This window comes from Cynocephalus volans, chromosome 1, assembly GCF_027409185.1.
Source record: "Cynocephalus volans isolate mCynVol1 chromosome 1, mCynVol1.pri, whole genome shotgun sequence".
Taxonomy (NCBI): Eukaryota; Metazoa; Chordata; class Mammalia; order Dermoptera; family Cynocephalidae; genus Cynocephalus; species Cynocephalus volans.
The window spans coordinates 96,408,920-96,430,349 of record NC_084460.1 but is presented as its reverse complement, the minus strand read 5'-3'; the positions used below and the strand labels follow the sequence as shown (position 1 = coordinate 96,430,349).

The following is a 21,430-nucleotide window of genomic DNA, read 5'->3' as shown; positions in this document are numbered from 1 at the left end:
AGAGTACTTCAAGTTATAAAACAAAGTGCAGTTTATCAAAATTTATAGGATGAAGGGCTCCTGCAGTGCTTAGAGGAAAATTTATACTTGTAAACACCTATATTAAAAGTAAGAAAAATCTCAAATCAGTAATGGAAACTTCTACCTTAAGAAAATAGAAAAAGAAGAGCAAACTAAACCAAAAGCAAATATAAATAGGAAATAACAAAAATTACAACAGAAATATATGAAATAGAGAATTAGTAAACAATAGAGAATATCAACAAAACCAAAAATTGATTTTTTAAAAAGACCAACAAAATTTTCAAACCTTTTTCTAGATTGACCAAGAAAAAAAGAGAGAAGACCAAAATTACTAAAATCAGAAATAAAGCAGAGGCATTATTACAATGTCATTATGGTTTTTTGTGATAGTAAAATTTAGTTTCTTTCTCTTTCTTGTTTGCATTTTTGTTCTACCAGTGGGTTTTGTTCTTTCTCGTGTATTCGTGGCAATAATTATCATTTTTTGGATTCCATATGCAGGACTTCTTTGAGGATTTCTTGTAGGGCTGGTTGTGTGGTAGTGAACTCCCACAGTATTCATTTGTCTGGAAAATACACTATTTCTCCCTCGTTTCTGAAGGATAGCCTTGCTGGGTACAGTATTCTTGGCTGGCAGTTTTCTTCTTTTAGTATTTTGAATATATCATTCCACTTTCTTCTGGCCTGTAGAGTTTCTGTTGAGAAGATTGTGTTTGTCTGATAGGGGCTCCCTTATAGGTGACTTGACACTTTTCTCTTGCTTCTTTTAAGATTTTCTCTTTGTGTTGGAGCTTTGCCGGTTTGACTATAATGTATCTTGGAGAGGATCTTTTCAGATAGAATCTGTTTGGGGATCTTTGAGCCTCCTGGATCTGAAGGTCTGTGTCTCTCCCTATATCTGGTAAGTTTTCTTTTATTATTTCATTGAATAGGTTTTTCATGACTTTTCCTTTCTTCTCCCCTTCTGGGACATCCATCATTTGAATGTTTGTACGCAAGGTTGTCTGCTAGCTCTTAGGTTTTTTACATTTTTAAAATTATTTTATTTTATTTTTATTTTTTTGTCCTCCTGTGTTATTTTGAAAAGACTATCTTCAAGATCAGAAATTCTTTCTTCTGCTTGTTTCAGCCTGCTGCTTAAGCTCTTGGTAGTGTTTTTTTATTTCATTGAGTGAATCTTTCAGTTCCATGAGTTTTGCTACGTTCTTTTTAAAGGTATTAATCTCTTTGTAAATTTCCTCCTTCATATTCTGGATTTTTTTCTAATTTCATTGTGTTGTCTAACTGAGTCTTCTGCTATCTCAGTGAGTTTCCTTAAGATTGTTGCTTAGAATTCCTTTTCAGTCATTGCTAGGGTTTTGGTATTTGAAAATTACTGTATTTTCTTTCTTTCTTTTTTTTTTTTTTGGTAGTGTCATATTTTCTTGGATTTTTGTATTTCTAGTATCTCCATAATGATGTCTGGTCATCTGGTAGAGCAGTTTCTTCTTCTATGACTTGTAGTGGGCTTTGAGAAGGGAGACATTCTCTTCTTTTTCTGGTCTCTGCTGGTGACTCTCCTAGTGTCGGTGTAGTCGAATGTCTGGTGGGCTGCCTGCACAGCAGCTGTGGCTACTGCTGTGGCATCAAGCTGCTTTTGCAGTGGCTGTGGCTGTGGCAGTGGCTGTGGTAGGCCACCTGCACAGGAGTAGTGTTTTTGGCATGCTTCTTGCCTGCTTCTGGGTGGATGGGGCTGCCTGCATGAACTTTTTGAAGTACCGTTGTATCTGTGCTTTAGAAAATTACAAATTATGGCATGTCTTAAACCTTCAGGTTGCAAACAGCTTGTCAGTATCATTCATCTTTAAAAGTTTTTTTTGAAATAATTTCAGGCTTATAGAACAGTTTTCAGGACTGCCATATACCCTTCATTTTGAGTTCTGAAATGTTAACATTTTACCTTCTGTGCTTTATTAGTTTCTCTCAATGGATAGATACATTGATAGATTGTTGTTGGTTGTTGTTTTCTTACCCTGAACCATTTTGGAATAAGTTGCATCCATGCTGCTCATTTACCCCTAAGTATGTGTGTGTGTGTGTTTCTGAGAAAACAAGGACAGCTTAAGCAGCTACAATTTAATTATCAAAATAAATGAAATTAACATTGACATAATACTGTTATCTAGTTTATAGACCTTATTAAGATTTTTTCAGCTGTCCTATGAATGTTCTTTATAGCAAAAGAGGAAAAAGATTTTTTTATGGCCCTGATTCAGTTCACAATCATGTGAGACATTTAGTTGTCATGTATCTTTATTTTCCTGTAATCTGAAATAATCCTTCAATCATTTTGTTTTGGGGAGGGTGGGGTTTTCATGACTCTTAATATTCCTTAAGAGTTATTCTGTAGAATATCCCTCAGTTTGGGTGTGTCTGTTGTTTCTTTATGATTAGATTCAGATTATGCATTTTCAGCAGAAATATCACAGAAGTGACATTGTGCTATTCTGTGCAAGACATCAGGAGGAACATGATGCTGATTTGTCCTATTACTGGTTGTGTTAACTTTGACCTCTCAGTGAAGGTGGTGTCTGCCAGCATTCGCCACTGTAAAGTTACTCTTTTTCCCTTTATAATTATTAAGCATTCTACGGGAAAACGCTGAGTCTATGTAAATATCCTGCTTGTCATCACACAATTCACTCATTGGTTTTAGCATGCATTAATGATTCTTTCCCAGTCAATTACTACTATGATAGTTGCCAATTGCTGACTTTCTAATTCCATCATTTCTTTTATATTAATTAGTTTCTTTTAACTTTATCTGTTGGAATTCTACTATAAGGAAATTTTTTCCTTTTTCCCCATTTACTTATATTAGTATGGACTTACAGATTCTTATTTTGTTCAATGGGTTATGATTATGATATTCTGCTTGCTCAGGTTTGGCCAGTGAGGGCCTTTTTAAGCTGACTTCATGTCCTTTTGACATGTACCCACCAGCCTTCTTTTTCACTGGCACAACGTGGTGTTACACATTCATACATTCCAGCACCAGCCCTGGAATCAGCCATTTCTCCAAGAAACCTAGGTTCTTTTGGTGAAGAATGGTATTTTGAAACCAAATTCTGGGTGCTAGGTATGATCATTGCTACTGGAATATCACTGCTCTAGGCCCTTTCATATCTCTCTCTTTCTCCATATCGTTACCTCTGATTCCAATCCCACACCACAGGATTCTTTCTAGACATCCCTCTTTCTATTTTTACAATTTCTTTCTCTCATAGTGAGAAACCTGGCTCCCATTGTCCACAGCATATTTACATATTTCTTCAATCTTAGAATACACAGAAAGTAATTCCAGAATTGATAGCTCATACAACTACGAAAAATAAATCCACTTACTAGAGTTCAATATTTGTTTATATTCTTTTTGTCTTTATGCTAAACATATACATTTGAATGGGTATGATCAAAAGTTACTTGTATTATGTCACTAATTTGAAATACAATTAGGTATATTTGCTTCAGTTTGTATTCCATTTGGGGTTTTTTTTTTTCCCCCATCTTTCTTGATTTTGTTCTTGGATGTGTGAAATATGCTTCCAATAGTCAGAACTATACGAAAGTCATACTTAGATAAATGCCACTCCCCTATACTTACTTTCAGCTTCCACCCACCCATCTTTTCCACTGTATTCCCACCCACCCCCTACTGGTAACTGAGAGGAAAAAACACTCAGTTCAGTTTCTCCCACTATACTCACAACATGCTTCTGACACCAGGAGTGTGGGAATTTTCCCCACACACCAGCAAGCAAGCAGTTCTGCAGGGGACATCAGTGGATGCCCCCCATTCAGTTCCAATACTGTTTACCTGGAGATAGCATCAGGTCCCACAGATTAAGAGCTCCGTCCCCAAGACACTCCCCCTGCCCCCATTCCAGTTCCAATCACAAGCCCCAGGTTGTTTTATCTGTGCTTCTGACCAACCAGCTATAAATCTGGGTTCCCCTGATTCCTCTCCTTCGGTTTCATTCATTTGCTAGGGTGGCTCACAAACTCAGGGGAACACTTACTTCCATTTACTGGTTTATTATGAAGGATATTTTAAAGGATATCAATGAAGAGATATATACAGGATAAGGTCTAGAGGGGTCCTGAGCTCAGGAGCTTCTGTTCCCATGGAGTTGGGGTGTTCCACCCTCCTAGCACGTGGATGAGCTCAGCTGTCCAGAAACTCTGAACCCTGTCCTTTTGGGTTTTTATGGAGGCTTCATTATGTAGGCATGACTGAAGCATAGACAACCACGTAGAAATGTGATTGGACAAAAAGAGTGTTATCTACCATTAACAGACTTAGTGGAGGCCTGTTCAGATTTTTTGTTTGCTCAGCATGGCCTGTTTGTTCAGATTCTTCTTGGCCTCTCTGTGCAGCATTCCCTCCTCCCAGGTATGGGGCAGGACCCCTCCTGAAATGGGGGTCTTATCACATACAGTCAGACAAGGTAGGTCAGAGGATTTCTTTATGGCCAGCTCCAAGACAGAGAGGCAGGAGTATGTTAAAACAAGCCAGGAACTATGGACAAAAACTAATATATATGTACGATAATATCACAGTAACCAATTTCATCAATTTCCAGATTAATTTTATTGTGTTTCTCTTTGCACAAATGAGAATATACATGTATATTACCTTATTTCTCCTAATCTCTTTCACAAAAATAGCATATCACATATTCTCTTGCTCACATTGCTTTTTTCATTTAACAATACATCCTGGAAATGACTCCATATCAGTTCATAGCAGTCTTCATTTCTTTTTACCTCTGCATAGTCTTCCATGCATGGATTTGCCATAGTTTTGTTCAATCTCTCTGCTATGTATGGGCATATAGTTTGTTTTCTATTACAAACAATTATATGCTTCCAATAGTCAGAACTATACAATGAATGACATTGTGCATATATGTTCTTATTAGTTGGAAGTGTGTAATTAGGATATATTCCTAGAGTGCGATTGCAGGGTTTTTATCTTCTTTCCACTTCAATTATTAAGAGTTCTTTATATGTTAGGACTTTTAGCTCTTTATCTGTGATATTTATTGCAAATATTTTCTCCCAGTTTGTCTTTTGCCTTTGTTTTTGCTGGTAGTGTTTTGTATCATGCAAACATGTTGTTGTTGTTTTTAATCTAGCCAACATTATCAATTTTTTTTTTTTTTTATTGTGCCTAAATAGTTACAAAGACTTCCCTACACTCAGGTTATACAGATATTCACTCTTGTTTTCTTCTAACACTTGTCTGGTTTCATATACTTACATTTCTATCTCTGATTTATTTGGATTTTATTCTTGAAAAGATTCTTGGAGTTTTGTCTTTTTCAAGTGGCTATGCAATTGTACTAGCACCTTTTATTTTAAAGTTCTTATCCTGTTTGTATGAGATGTTGCCTTTATCATACACAAATTTTTCATATGTACTTGGGTCTATTTTGGACTTTCTACTCCGTCCACTGGAGAAATGGAGGATTATGTAAATATTTGTAAAAATATGAAGCAGTGTATTAGAAACATTTTCCAGGAATTTTACAGGCCTGAGGGGCTTAAAAGAGGAAATGCTCCTCTCTCCCGCTTCAGAGACTTTAGAGAAGGGATAATACTTTAGATGAAGCATCTTTCCAAAAATTCATTTGCAAAAATCTCATTCACATGCAAGTTTTTAGAAATGCATCTCTCACACGATGCACTAGGACATCAACACATCAATTCTTGTACAACACAGCTATCTGAGATCACTCATATGCGTAAGGGAAGGGTTATCTACAAATGGAGGAATCTCTGTGTATAACTTCTGGATTAATTCTTTCCGACATACGCAAACTTAATAGAAACACTGAATAATGTCAATAGTAAAATAGAAAACAGCAGTAATAAAAGGAAACTTCAGTAAATGGAACATGAAATACCATTGGTTCTTTTAATATCAGATTTTCTTAAAGAACAAAAAAAAGATTTATACTCTTTTTCTATTAGAATTCATGATGATTTGGTTCCACTCCATTTATTCTTAGTATCAGACTCTGCTTATCCAGGACAACTGCTATGTGGGAGAGGGACCCTCACACCAGGGTAATAATTGTGGGTTGGCTTGATATGGAATGCATTTCTACTTATCACATGAATGGCCCTCACATGGTGAAATGAGAGGGCAACATTTTAAAGGACAAATCTGGTACTGTTTGCTTGGAAGTAAATTCCCCTAAATGAAGTGTAGTAAGGATTTTTTCATTTTCTAATTTTAATGATCTAGAATGAGGAGGATTTTTTATTGCCTGTATCTTTATTTACTCAAAGTACGTAAAATTTAATTGCTGCTTTGCACTGAATGTGCTACAAACCATGTCTGCATCAGGTGGTTTTGGTACTTACCTTGCATCCAATTTGAACTGTAGCAGGTGGCAACCAAGATAGAAGGAAATGTCACACTGAAGTCTTAGGTTATGTATTCTAGCTCAGCTTTTACAATCATTCTTCAGTAGTTACTCACCAAATCATTAAAATAAGATGTTCGTATTTGAATACATTTTTTGATTGCCTTGGTAAAGGAAAGACAGAAAGCTGTCCTTCAGTATGATTTTTTTTTTTAAATGCATAGCCATCCAGATTAACAATATAAAACTCCTCAGATAGCAAAAATAAGGCTTGGGTGAATTCTGAAGTAGAAAAAATATATACATCTATAACATATATATGACCAATTCTAAACAACCTGCTTAAATAGTATATTTGTTTTGAAAAACAATAAAATTTCATGGGCCTTTATTGAGCTTGGTCATATTCATCTTAGTGATTTCTTTAATTTACAGTTGGTAATCAGTGGATAAATTACATATCGTTCTGTGGTCTGAGAACACATGCAGAGCTCGAAGGAAACCTTGTCACTGAACTTATCTATGTCCACAGCAAGCTGTTAATTGCTGATGATAACACTGTTGTTATTGGTAAGTATATGGTCTATAATAGCATTCCTTGCCAGTTGACTTTCTCCGTGCAAAAATCTTTCTTGTTATGCCTCCCAAGATTTCTTTGTAGTTGAGAGAGACAGTAACACAATATCTAAAACATTTCTGAAGCAATCATTTTCTCTTCCGTCCTTTGTAACCCATTTTTCTCTGTAAAGACTCAGAGGTACAGAGCAATTAAATGGCCTTTGTGCACTATTTCACAATATTGTGCACAATATTCAGAGGCAGCAGTTTAACCCAGCCACCCTGTTATCTGCCTGCTCTCATTAATTCTTTGTTATTTCCTTATTTTTACTTTGAATCCAAAGACCTAGATTTCAGGATTGGAGGGGGAGGAACGGAGAAGAAAAGTATGTCTTAAGTGAGTACCTGTGTTTACACCACATCCACCTAAGCATTACCCCAGATCTGAGTTATGTAAAAGTCAAAATCAGAAGGATGTTAAGGTATTGCTGCTGCTACACTCACCATTATTTTTCCTAATATCTATGTTTGGGTGTCAGGGTGTAGGGCAAGACAGCTTTGTTGATGTGTGTGTGGTTTGAGGAGGAAATTGTGTACTAATGATATGACGTGGCCCTACACTTGTCTTCTTGTCAGGGATACACAGTACATTTCTCCAAAGGCCTCTCCCCACTGACAGATTCAGGAGAGAACTATTGGTTGTCTACCCACATTAGATCGACTTGACTAGAGAGGTGGATATTCAACTTTATTCTCTTATACACAAGGAAAGCTACATTTTGCCATTGTTGAATTGTTCTGCCTTCTAATATTATGTGATATGAACCCTGGAAGGCCAGGATGAGAAACAGAGTTTTAATAACCAGCTGGATAAACGAGTTGACAAGATTGGGGCATGTTGCCTAGAGATGTGATATGTCCCACTGCTAGGAATTCTGCTCATCTGATTTAAATAAAATGTAGTTTTTCAGCTATAATAAAATATTTCTCTATCCTTTAAGAAACTAAACGTGTAGGAGTGTATTGAAATTTTTTGACAGCAAATATGCCTTCTCCATCTCAATCCTTCACTGAGAAAAGAAAAAAAAAATCTCATATCTAGGAGTAACGAGACTGTCTTATCTAGAATATGATTGAAAAAAATTGAAAAGTACTTCTGAAGCCAGAAAATGTATAGTCCACAGTGTAGTGAGAGAGAGACATGCACATTCATTTAATATTTGTACAGGGCATTTAAGAAAAATATCTTATTCTCTCATCTCTTGCTCCACAGGAATAGAAGCTCATCAGGGGCTGATTTACTAGCCCACTTCCCCCAGTACACAAGGTTTCTCTTACTTCCCTCAAGCAACTCTGGCCTTGTTCTTCCAAAGCCACCCTCAGAAGACTTTTATATTAAATTTGGCAGTGACGGTAGGAAAGAAAAACTATCAATGTTTGCTGAAATGGAAAAATAAACAAAGCCAAGGAAAATACAGTGGATCTCTTCAGCGAGATTTCGGAACTCTTGAAATGAAAATTGACAGATATAAGTATTTTCCTTTGAAAGGCCATTTTGACTTTCAGCCTGCTTTACGTAAAGTATAAAAGCAAAGTCATTTTCAGTAACAAAGCTAACAGTTAAATAGATTTGTTGAGCTTTTTATTGACTTTTTTCCTAGAAAGTTCTCTGAACCCTCAAAGGCTACAGTGTGTTTAGGCTAGCAATAACCGATCGATTTTGCACACAATTCTTATCCACTATTGAAACTGAAGATGTGGCCTTGGGAGTATGAAGTGGTCTTACTTGCTAGTTCTTAGAGACTGGATTTCTTTTTCCTTTCCGTAAGGGCAATGTGCCTTCACGATGAGATTTCTCCCGAGGAAATATCCAAAGATTCTTTTGTTCTGTTTGTCTCAGTGGAAACTCTAAGAGTAAGCAGGTTTGTGGTTGCCTCTCTAACACATCATCCCTGTTTAAATTCATAATGCAGAGAACAAAGTCTAAATTTCTCAGAGGATTTTGAGAAGTTAGGCTGAGAATATTTTACAGGTGTTAAGCAAGTACTTAAAGCTCAAAGAAGGTTAAAGTAACCTGTGATTAATTTTTCTAACATGGCAAACTTATGCCAGAATTATTGCATAACTGACATAAGAAAAATGATTGTTTATCCTCATTATGTTCCTTATGAGGAAATATTTGTTTTTTTCACGTTAAAGATCTCTTTCTTGTATATCTTTAATTACCTGTCGCCCAGCGTAGCATGGTCATGAAATTTGTGACCAAATCCAGTTCTCTAAGCCATCTTAATTTTATTACTTAACCAAACTAATATTTATTTGCTTTCCTTTAAGTAGAGCTTAAGTGTATCATGTTGATTAAGTGAAACAATTGTTTTTAATGTTCACCAATCCACTGCAAAGCACAGTAGGCAAAATGGGAATGAAACAGTGCCATTGCCCTCAGAGCATACAGGCTAAAGGAGAGGCAGCTATTCATTCCACCCAACACCACAGAAGTTGGGATGGATATTGCTGAACTAAAGCTAGAAAATCCAGAGGCCATCAGTGAGTTTGGGCAGGCAGGAAAACTGCAGAGGTCATGAATATCAGTATTTAAAGGCAGGCTTGAGAGTGGCATATGAGGGTATGCCACTCTCAGAAACAGTAAACTATTTTCTGTTTAGGAAAACATGCAGAGTGTGATGAACATAAAATTCACCATCAAGTCTCCCTCTTGGGGAGGGAGTGGTATGCACGGGAAGGTGTATAAATGAGCTTCTGGAATGTGGGAATGATGTTTTCAGCCTGGAAGATAAATCCAGTGATGTTTACTTTATTATTGCTTAAGTTGGACATATGTGTTTTCACATACTCTTATATTTTGCTATATTTCACAATTTTTAAAAAGTTTTATATAGACTCCAAAAAGGTCATTTTCTAAAAATTAAATGGTTTTAAATGATCAAACCACTTCACAAACTCTGTTTTGCAGTTATCATAAAAAGTAATGCATGAATATAATGCACATTTGTTGTAAGCAGTTTAAACTCTAAGGACAGATAGAGAGGAAAAGGTCAAAATTCCCCGTTTTTCTCTCTCTTTCCAGGGAGGCACTCACAACTGTTAACTCTTCAGTGTGTATCTCTCTAGATGCTTTACTTTCTCTTCTTTCTCATATGTTATATAAAAATGGGATAATACTACATATACTGTTCTGGATTAGATTTTCAGAATACAGGAAGTTTAACAAGAATGAAGGTAGCATTTACATCCATCAATATCATCTTTGTCTGTATCTAATTTATTCAATTCATCTAAAATTTTCTCATCCCTTTCTCTACACTGCTGTTAAATAACAGCCAACTCACTTATCCAATGTGGTGGAGACTCAGTGCTCTGGGTAACTCCAGATCAGCCCTTAAAGTACAAGAACCACATCCTCTCTCTAAGAATTCCAGCTCACCTTGCTGGAATGCGTTCCTCCCCTGAGGACTGTGGGGGCCCACGGTGGTGGAAGGGGGGTCTGGGACTGGTGTGAGAGCGTGTCAGAGTGTGTGTGTGTGAAGGCAGCTTTCCAGGCTGGCTCGTGTCCCCAGTGCTTCTGACAGTGAACAGAGCAGCAATGTCTGCCCCTTGCAGCAGCTTCTGCCAGATAGCAGCCTCTGCCGGGGACAAAGGGGTAGTGAAGTCCCAAAGCAGCACTATGGAAACTTCATTCCTCCAGTTCTTACAGTTCACACATGGGGTGATTAAGCCAGAGAGGAAGCTTCTTTGATGCAAATGCTACTTTCCAGAAAGTTGTCTCTTCCTATGGCAATGTTCTCTGATGCAAATGTTATAGAGTTATTAACAGATACCTGATAATAATGCCAATGATAATTAACATTTGTAAAGAGCTTTCACATGGTCTTACTTAATTCCCACAGCATCTCTGCATAGGTATATTATATATATCCCAGTTTATAAAAGATCAAATTAAAGCTGAGAAAGATTAAATGACTTGCCCAAATTAATGCTGGGCCAACTGTCAAGCCCAAAGATATGGCTGCAAACTTTATAGCATAATGAAAATGTAAGTGTTCCTTATAAAGGACAATTCATTGCTTACATATCAAAGTGTTTTAAAGGTTCTCACCTTACAGCACTCCAATAGCACGCCGAAGAAATTTCTTTGGGGTACTCGATCCTTTCTCTGTCACCAAGGACTATCATGGGGCACCATTCACATGTGTAGTCATATTAGATTTGTATATTAACTTTCTTACAGTATTCTGGCAAATGACAGTAAAGTCTCTTCAGGAAAGGGCAGCTTTTTCTCATGCACAAAATCCTGCCATTTGGGCTCACAGCAGGGCTGCTCTCGCCTTACAGTTCTGGCTGCCCCAGTCACAGGGAGCAGCCAGGGCGCCTGTTCAACCTGACCCTTCTGCTCCATGTCTGCAGAAGCAGCGGAGTGTGGAGACTGGGCCAAGAGGAACAAGAAGAACAAAGAGTTAGTTGGGCACCTTTTGTAGTTCAAAGGACACCTCAAGGATTCAAAAATGTGAATCTGCAGTGATTAATGCAGAAAACGTGATGGGGTTTCTGAATTCATGGCAGAGGACCGCAGAGAGCACAGGTTGAACTAATATGAAAATCTTTGCCCTTCACATGTAAAAGTCAACATTCTCAGCTCATTTGGATTTAAAAATAGAATGGAGGGAAGTTGATACAGATGTTGATGGCATTTCACACAAGTGAGGCAAGAGAGTGGAAAGCCCAAAGCCACTAATGACAATCTGTATTTGAAATTAGACTCTGTTGATTGTGAAGGTACTCTTGGGTTTTGACATTCATAATTATATGATTATGGTTAAATCTACAGAGAGTTTGATTCTTAATTCTAAAAGTGAAGCCATCTTCTGTATTGAACTGGTAACATGTCTTTTTCTTTTAAGTACTTGATGGTTATATTAGTTAGAATCCTTTGAGCCGCAAGATATAAAACTCAACAAAAAGTGGGTGAAACAGTAAGGAAAGTGTATTATTTCACATAACAAGGTAAGAAAGTTCTAGGGTTGGCTAGTTCAGTGACTTAAAGACCCAGAGTCTTCTTTCTGCTCTGCCACTCCCAGCCTGTCTGTCCCCTAGTGGTTGCACAATGGCTGCAGCAGCTCCGGAAATCATGTCTTCATCCAACCCATCAAGCCAAAACAACAAAGCATTCATTCCATGTGTTCCTTTCTATAAAGGAGAAAAACTTTTCAGAAGCTCCTAAAAGACTTTCCTTTAGGTCACACATCAAGTGCCCATTCCTAAGCCAGTCACCAGTAATAATGAAATTACCATGGCTGGCTTAGACTGATCAAGATTCACCCCTAAGTTAGGGAGTGCCTCACCTCCCTACAGCACATCTTCCCTTGATGAACTGAATAAAATTACAGTTTTGTTAGCAAGGAAGAATTGAGTGGAGAGGGCAACTAGCAGTGTCTGTCACAGCGAGAATGTTCAGTTTCACTGTTTCTCCTTATAGGCTCTGCCAACATAAATGACCGAAGCTTGCTGGGAAAGCGTGACAGTGAGATGGCTGTCATTGTGCAGGACACAGAGATGGTCCCTTCGGTCATGGATGGAGAAGAATACCAAGCTGGTCGGTTCGCCCATGGACTTCGGCTACAGTGCTTCAGGTCGGCCCTCCCAGGCTGTGTCTCCCTGACGTAGTTCCACAGAAGCAGGCATGGGGACCCAGCCCTGAGCACCCATGTCATCCCAGGTCCCTGTTTGTCTGAAGCAGTGCCTCGCAGAATATAGATGTGCACCACCAGTAGTATGCAAAATGACTTTCGGCAGAACACTTTTTATCTTAATAGATTTTTATTATCTTTATGTGCAGTAGAAAAACTAGCATTTTAAATATATTTATTGATTTAGGACCAGGCCAGGTCAAACCATTTAGTGTCTGTTTGAGTTTTTAAAAGTGAGTCCAGTTTTACAAATAAAAGTAGTTTCAGTAATACAAGGATATAATAGAAGTTATTAAAGGAGTATTCCAGTGACTACTGGTGTCTAAATGTGGGAACTCCTGTTCTCAGGTTTAAGATAATTCCAGATATGGAAGATCCCCGATCCTTGGCAGGAAGATGTGAGTTTTAGATAAATCCGTGGTCAAGCAGAGAGAACACTGAGCTAAGAAGCTTGCCTCATTTAGGCTGTGTGGTCCTAAACGAATCCTTCATCCAATAAAGCATTATTGAGAACATTTTAGGATTTGATCTAACTGCCCCCAGCCCCTGTAGTCTATTCTCCTCAGCAGAGTGATCCTTCTAGAACCTTCTAGATCATATTGGATGATCTAGACAAGGACGGTCTATGGACCAATCACCCACCTCTAGGCCTTTGCAGGAAGTCCACCATTTTATGATTCTAGAACTATATTTGCCATGGTGCAATTTCAATGTAGCCTCTAGAGTGAGATGCAGCAAGTGTCCCTGACACAGTTGAGGCCGGTGCTATTTAAGGAAGGGCAGTGCACTGCAGCGCTGTTGTTTTAATCCTTCATGTGTTTATGGTCCATTTCAGGATATTCCCTGCAAATGCAACAGACGTATCCCTCATTCCTACCAGTCTCAGACTCTGGCCTCTGAGACCAAGATAAGCTTCAGTTCCAGGGACATTCATTCTCCTCTCTCTGTCCAAGTAGCTCAGCAAATCCTTCCCTCAAAATCAGACTGTCAACACCTTCTAACAACTTTTATTGCTGTATTTATTGCCTTTGCTACTAATTGTTTTGCCAGTAAGAATTTTTTTCAAACCATTGATATTTAAATTCACTTCTAATGTTAATTTGTTTTGTTTAGCAGGGAAGAATTTAAAATTAGTACCCTGCTAATCAACCCATTGATTGCCTACTGCAGCATATATAGGGAAACAAATGTTTCCTTTTGTAAGCTGGAAATACATGCGTATCTTTTCAGTTCTGTGAGAACTTAAGTATTCTTTTTAAAGTGGGCTTTTTTACAACTTTTTAAATGTATAATAATTATAGAGGTAGAGTGTTCTGATTACAACACATTTTTATTGTAGAAATTTGTCAAGTACAGAAAACAAATAAGAAAATTAAATTCACCTCTAGTACCACTACCCAGGGCTAACAGTTTTAGCATTGGATATATATCATTCCACTTTTTCCCTATATGTATATAGCAATATACTGTATTTCTTTTTTAAAAAAACATAATTAGAATCTCGAAGGTCTACAGCATGTCATTAAATATTCTGCTATAATATTTTAATGGCTACATCATATTTCACTGTGTATGTATGCCATAATTCCTTTAACTAATACTTCATTGGCAAATTTTTGCTGATTCAAAAAAAAATTGGTATGTTCGTAGATACGACCTTGTTCACCTTCTTAACTGTTTCCTTAGACTAAGGAAACTTTCTTCGTGCGGCTTCCTTTGCCCTTTAACTTCCAGTCATATCATTAGCAATGTTTGAGAGGGCTTATTTCTTCTATCTTTCCTGAGTTCTATTATTTTACTTAATCTTTGCCAATTTGTTGAATTGCAAATGGAATTTTATTATTTTAATTCAGATTTTCTAGATTTTTTTTATAAATGTGTTTATTAGCCATGTGTGATTGTTCTGTTGTCAATTGCCTAGCCTGTTCATGTCCACTGCACCACTATGTTGGAATGTTTAACTTTCTTTTAATATTTGTGACTACTTTAAATATATAGGGTGCTAATTCCTTTGTTACATGGGTGCAAATCTGGTTGGTCAATTGCCTTTTGGTCATATTTAGAGTATTTAGGGGAAATTTTTCAATTCTTATTAACCAAATCGATCAGCTTTTTGTTTTTTTTCTCCTTTTCCTAAATGCTTAGAATAACTTCCCCAGCCCAAGATCAAACATTTACTTATATTTTCTCCCAGTACTTTTTTTATTTTGCTTTTAACATCTGCAGTTTATTTTAATATAAGAAAAGAGGTAGGGGTTCTAACTTTGTTTTTCCAACTAACCAGCTGATCCAGAGCTGTATGTTGTAGAGTCGTACTCTGCCTCTCTGATCTGTAGTGTCTCTTTATGATACACTGAATTGCATTTATTCTTATTTCTAGTCTTTCCATTGCTATATTGAATGTCTGTTTACTTACATGCAAGTGTGATGCCATTTTAATTATTGTGGCTGTGCGTTTTAATCCTACTTTTTGCCATACCGCTTCCTTAAATTAGTATTTTTTACCCAGAATAATCGTGACCTTTTTTTAAGTATTCATCCTTTCACTTGAACTTTGGAATTATTTATTCAAGTTCTCTCACGTCCTTAATAGTTTTTTTAAAATTGGGATTAGAGCAGACTTATAGATTAATCTGACATCTTTCTAATATTGAGTCATCCTGTTGAATAACAAGATATGGGCTTCAGTACATTCAAGTTTTTTGGTTGTGTTCTTCAATAAAGCTTTAGAGTTTTCATTATTGGGGGAAAAGGGTTGAACTTCAATAAATCATTCACATTTTTTTTTTCTTTCATGCTGATCCTGTACATTTCATGCTAAGTTTATTACTAAGAGCTTTATTTTTTGGAGCAATTTTCAAATTGTCTTTAAGAGCCAGTTGTTCTTAAATAATTATTTTCATTTTGCCCCAATGACATACACAGATAATACATTAAATAACACCACAAAAACCTTTTGTCAATGTTAGCCTCTTTTTATTAAGAATTGTTGCTAAAGATAAATATTGTGGCCTAGAACATAGCCATTTTCTTATTTTAAAAAATGCAGTTTTAATCCATTTTTCATCTGGGCTATTTTTTAAATAGAAATAGAGACACAGTTCAATGTGAAATCAGTTCTAAATAGAGACAGAATGAACCAACAGGGTACTATACCGAATGTCACAACTGTGAGCCCAACAGTCAAATCCTGGAAAATTATCCAAACTTTACAGATATAACCATACTCAATAGAAACCATTCTCCACACAAGTAGAGCTCAGAATCATTTAGAGTGATAGACATGAGGAATGTAAAGAAAAGAAATAACTTTTTGCAGTTTTCCTACGGTCTCACTTTTTGTGATGAATAAACAAATATTAAATAATGGCCCTTATACACTTCTACATGCAATAAAACTAGTGATTCGTATTATTTTTACTGTGCATTTTAACATAAATATCTTATAAATAAAATACGGACTGGGAAAATAACTTATTGCTAAATATTGCCTATTATGGACTTATTTAACTATTTTTTTTTTACAGACAAGCCCTTAACTGATGACTTGGTGAACATTGCCTCACCTCTTGTTCTAATTTAAAAGCAGAGTCACACAAAAACTTTTTTGCTCAGTTTTAAGCACCTGATACCTAGCCCAAATTATAATTGAATTACTGTCATAACTTGCACTGTCCTTTAAATTTGGTGCAATGAAATTTCACTTTGGGTTTCAGTTAGCAGCCAACAACTATGTGCAAACATCATCCCTTAAATCCTTTTTTATTAAAGTTATTTTTGTGTAGTCTGAAGGAGGCATTATTTGAAGTGGAAGTAGAATTTTGAGATTATTAAACTCAAAAATCCTAGTGCCCCCACCCCCCCGTCTATTCTCAATACAGCAACCATATTTTAATATGTAAATCAGATCCTGTTACTCCTCTGCCCAGGTGTCCACAATGACTACCCATTTCATTCGATGTAAAAGCCAAAGTCCTTGAAAGGACTACTTTCCCGTTGCTCTTTGGTGTTCTTTGTATCTAGCAAGCATGTGAGAAAAGGGCTTTGGTCCCAGTCTGAGTTCTAGCTCAATTACTATATGTCTCCAAATGTGAGTTTCTCATCTGCAAGTGGGAGTCATCTGTCCCACCTCCCTCACAGGATTAAGGTAGCAGTGCTTTTTAATCCTAAAGCCTTCTATAAGTATGAGGGTAGTTATAATTTTCAAATGTGACCTCTAAAACTTACCTTGTTTGGCTGGATTTTTTTTTTTTTTTTTTTTTTTTTTGCTATTTCTAGTCTCCTGTTTATGTATAATCAATTCAGACAACATTTAGTATGTGGCTTCTTTTATGCCGGGTACCCTGGGGATATGAGAGTAGCCACATCATGGAGAATTTGCATTCTAGAAGTGGTAGATGGTCTGTTAAAAACAAAAAGTGCATAAAATATTTAGGTGCTCTGATAAAAACAAAGTGTATATGAAGTACAGCTGGGAACAAAGAAAGAATGTTCAAATCTTCCGGGATTAACTAGGAGATGGGAGAAGGGGGCTCCATAAAAAGCTTTATAGAGCTGATCTTTTACTGAATCCTAAAAGACAGTAGGTGGGGTCAGGGAAACAGGTGAGGGAAGGAGAAATTTTCCTGAGCACCCCCGTCTCAGACTCTTAAAGCACGCCCTGGTGCTCGCTTCGGCAGCACATATACTAAAAATATTAAAGCACACCCTGTATTTATCACAACTGTAATGAATTCCTTTTGTGGGTGATTATTTATTCATTTTTGGTCCCACTCATCAAATTTAACTCTACCCAGAGAGGATCTGTGTCTTTATTATTCATTTCTGGACCCTGGAGTTCAGCCTGGTGCTTAGCCCAAGGGAAGAGAAGGGGCAGGAAGGGAAGGACCAGAGAAGGTAGAAGGAAAGTCACATCCCAGTTTCCGAGTCAGTCAGATTCTTTAAAGTCCCAGCTCTACCACTGACCAGCTGTGTGACCTTGAACAAGCAATTTAACCCCTCTGTGCCTTAGTTCTCTTGTCTGTAAAACGAAGGTAATAGTTGCTTTTTTTATAGGGTTGTTGAGGATTTAGGGAGATAGTCCTTGGAAAGGGCTTAGTACATTTTCTGGTGTGTGTTTTGGGTGCTAATCCTATCCATCAAGGTTCTGACCACCTTAGGCCAAATTACAAGGATCAAATTTTGCTCTTAGGACAAAATTAAGATAAAAATTAGAATAAAATCTTTCTCTCTGTCCAACAGTTAAAACATTGAAGCATCGAAGCAACTGAGGTTTGTTTTGTTTTGTTTTGCAACTTAGATGATACATATAATGCCTGCCTGTAAAAAACTGCTTTCTCAGTTACTCAATTTGGAGGACACTTGTATTTCAGGGTTGTCCTTGGCTATCTTTCTGACCCAAGTGAGGACATTCAGGATCCAGTGAGTGACAAATTCTTCAAGGAAGTGTGGGTTTCAACAGCAGCTAGAAATGCTACAATTTATGATAAGGTGAGGTTCTTGTATTCCTCCTCATTTTTTTCCCACTGAATCTCATCACAAAAAGCATTATTTCTGCATATTATTGGTACAGAGTGTTCTTTTTTTTTTTTTTTTTTTTTTTGTCCTTTTTCGTGACCGGTAAGGGGATCGCAACCCTTGGCTTGGTGTCGTCCGCACCGCGCTCAGCCAGTGAGCGCACAGGCCATCCCTATATAGGATCCGAACCCGCGGCAGGAGCGCCGCTACACTCCCAGTGCCGCACTCTCCCGAGTGAGCCACGGGGCCGGCCTGGTACAAAGTGTTCTTAATGAGTGTGAAAGAACCAGTTCATCTCCAGGTTGTAATAAAATATCTCTTTGTAGATACTAAAAAACAAACAGTCAAAAAGTATCATCGATTTTGGTTTAGAAGAGGCATTAGCAACATTCTGATCTCTCATCTGATGCAGGAATCCCATCATGAGCATCTTAGCACATGGTTACCTAGACTTGTACATGTCTAGTTACAAATAGAAGAGAGGCATATGGGATGGAAAAATGAGTCAGAGCTGGAACCCAGCTCAGCCAGCTGCTGCTGATAGAACCTTGTGTGTAGTTACTTGACTTTCTGAGCCTTCCTTTCCTCTCCTATAAATTGGGAGGGATATTCAGTGGGTGGTTATAAGGATAAAGAATAGCCTATTAAATGTATTGAGCACATAGAGCATAGTAAATGGTATCTATTTTTATGATGAAGCTTACTAATAACAAGATATGTCCTTTTGGACAGCTCTAATTTTAGAAAGGTGTTTTAAAACCAGCTCCATTTGATGCATACCAAATGCATCTCCTGATAAGTTTATCCATTGGTTACGATAAAGAATGTACAAGAGCTAAGAGTTGTCTAACAGTGGAACGGGTTATCTCATGAAGTAGCCAGTTTCCCACCATTGAAAATACTCAAGCTGAGATTTGTTGACCATCTATGAGAAATTGGGTAAGAGTATGTTCTTTTTCATGACTTCCAGAGTCCCTTCTAGCATGTCGACTTTATCATTCTTATTGACAACTAGGTACGTAGCCTTATTTCATACTGAGGACTCAAGACCATGATCAAATAGGTCATGTGCATGGAGTTTATTAATATGTCATTTTACAAATGCAGTACATAGCCTTGTTTGAGTCCCAGATTAGGGGAAAACAGCTATAAAAGACATTTTGGGGATGGTAGGAGAAATCTGAATATGGACAGTATCTTAAATTATGAAATCAATTTTCTTAGGTGTGAGAATGGTATTGTAATTATATAGACACATGTCTTTATTCTTAAGAAACACATGCAGAAGTATTCAGAGATGAAGTGGTAATGATGTCCCAAACTCATTTCCAATCAGCAAAGTAAGAGATACATATTAATAATTGATCACTCTAAGTAAAGGTATGCATATGAACTTCTCTTTAAAAAAGTTAGAGAAAATATAATATGTAATTTTCCTCTTAGACCAGATCCTCCAGTGAAATTCAGGGATGATTATTACCTTAAAAAATTACCCTTAATGTGAGGTAACATCAGTGACATTTCTTACCGTTAGCTTCACTTTATCCTGAGGTTAATGACTTGTGTAGATCAGATATAAGGATTGAGCTATGATTTTTTGGTGAAAGAAGATCTATTTGTAGCACATAAGAAAAGCAACTCTTAAATCATGTCTGTGCTATAACATAAAACTAATATGTGTTTCAGTCATTGTGCAGTATACGCATGTACTGAAACAATACACTGTACCCTACAAAAATAAATATAAATAAAATTGGGAGGAAAAAACCCACTAATATGCGTTTCACGAAACAAAGGCCTTGTCTGTTGGAATGATTATTTTCCATAAGGGGCATGTGCTTTCTTTTAAACTTATCACTCATTTTCCTATTTGTGTTCCGATCAGGTGTTCCGGTGCCTTCCCAATGATGAAGTGCACAATTTAATTCAGCTGAGAGACTTTATAAACAAGCCTATATTAGCAAAGGAAGATCCCATTAGAGCTGAAGAGGAACTGAAAAAGATCCGTGGGTTCCTGGTGCAATTCCCCTTTTATTTCTTGTCTGAAGAAAGCCTATTGCCTTCTGTCGGAACCAAAGAAGCCATAGTGCCCATGGAGGTTTGGACTTAAAAGACCTTATACTTGTTTGCAGCTCAAGGACTTCTACCCTGAGACCACGCTGCACACAGTGCCTTCCTGGAGACCTCACAGCCGAAGCCAGGCCCAATGCACTCTTCTATCCAACCCATGGACCGTATGAAACGGCTGGGAAGAGCTGAAGTCACACTTATGTAAGGACACTGAACATCAGCAAGGCTTTGCAATTCCTTCTGCCTATCCTTGTGAAGAGGGGGCTGTGTTCTTGTTGGTAGCATGCACTCAGTGACTTAAAACACATACTCAAATTCCATGACATACACCAAAATCCATTTCCTTTGCTAATGAGAATTTATTTGTAACTGTGATCCAGGTTGCCAAAAGTTGTCAGAACCTCCTTATGCTTTTCAGATCATTTATGCAGCCCATGTCTGCTGGACCTGCACTCATCTCATAGTCCATACAGGCACTGTTTGAAATATTGTTTATTGCTAAACGATGTTGTGACACTGCTCTATGATTCTTCAAGGTTACACGGGATGCTCCTGCCCGCCTGGTCCTGAGGTAGTAGTGTTCACCTGACCAAGGACATGGTCATCATTCTTTTTCAGTCACTGTAAGAACAGGACAGACTTTGGTCTACACAGCAGCCTGCGTTAGACCCTTCTGATAACGTTGACACTATAGGTTGACACCACTGAGCAACAGGAAGGAATTCAAATACCGAGGCAAAGATTTCACTTTGCTCCCAAAGACACTGACAAGATGTGTCCTTGTGATAGTGCCCACCTGACCAAATCTGAAAACATGCGTAGGAGATTTGATTACACAGCAACCAGATAAAACTCCCAGTATGCAGGCTTCAGAAACCTGCAATGTGTCAGTGGGGATTTGATCCAGATAAGAAAAGATTCCTTCTAGTAGTGTAAAATTTCCTGTCATCTTTAGCCGATGAAGATTGAAATTTAAGTTTCTACATTTCAAAATCAAGCCAGTGAACACAATTTGTCTTTCAATAGAATCAGAGGCTTTATAACTCCTACCAAGTTAATAAATATGAGTCTAACTTTATTTGGCATTCAGCCTTCCAGCTATTTATCTTTTTTTAAAAAAAATTAATTGTAAAATATGTGCTG

The 21,430-nt window shown here is 37.4% G+C and overlaps 1 protein-coding gene across 2 annotated transcripts in view; it reads left to right on the top strand.

Annotated features, from left to right (window-relative positions):
* Window positions 1-20,402, top strand: part of PLD1 (phospholipase D1) — a 128,271-nt gene extending 107,869 nt beyond the window's left edge. For both annotated transcript variants that reach the window (XM_063097591.1, XM_063097581.1), the window contains 4 exons: window positions 6,873-7,007; window positions 12,490-12,643; window positions 18,073-18,190; window positions 20,103-20,402. In XM_063097591.1, the coding sequence (XP_062953661.1) occupies window positions 6,873-7,007; window positions 12,490-12,643; window positions 18,073-18,190; window positions 20,103-20,327 (632 nt within the window). In that variant the 3' untranslated portion in view covers window positions 20,328-20,402. The remainder of the gene's footprint in view (window positions 1-6,872; window positions 7,008-12,489; window positions 12,644-18,072; window positions 18,191-20,102) is intronic.
* The last annotated feature ends 1,028 nt before the right edge of the window (window positions 20,403-21,430 follow it).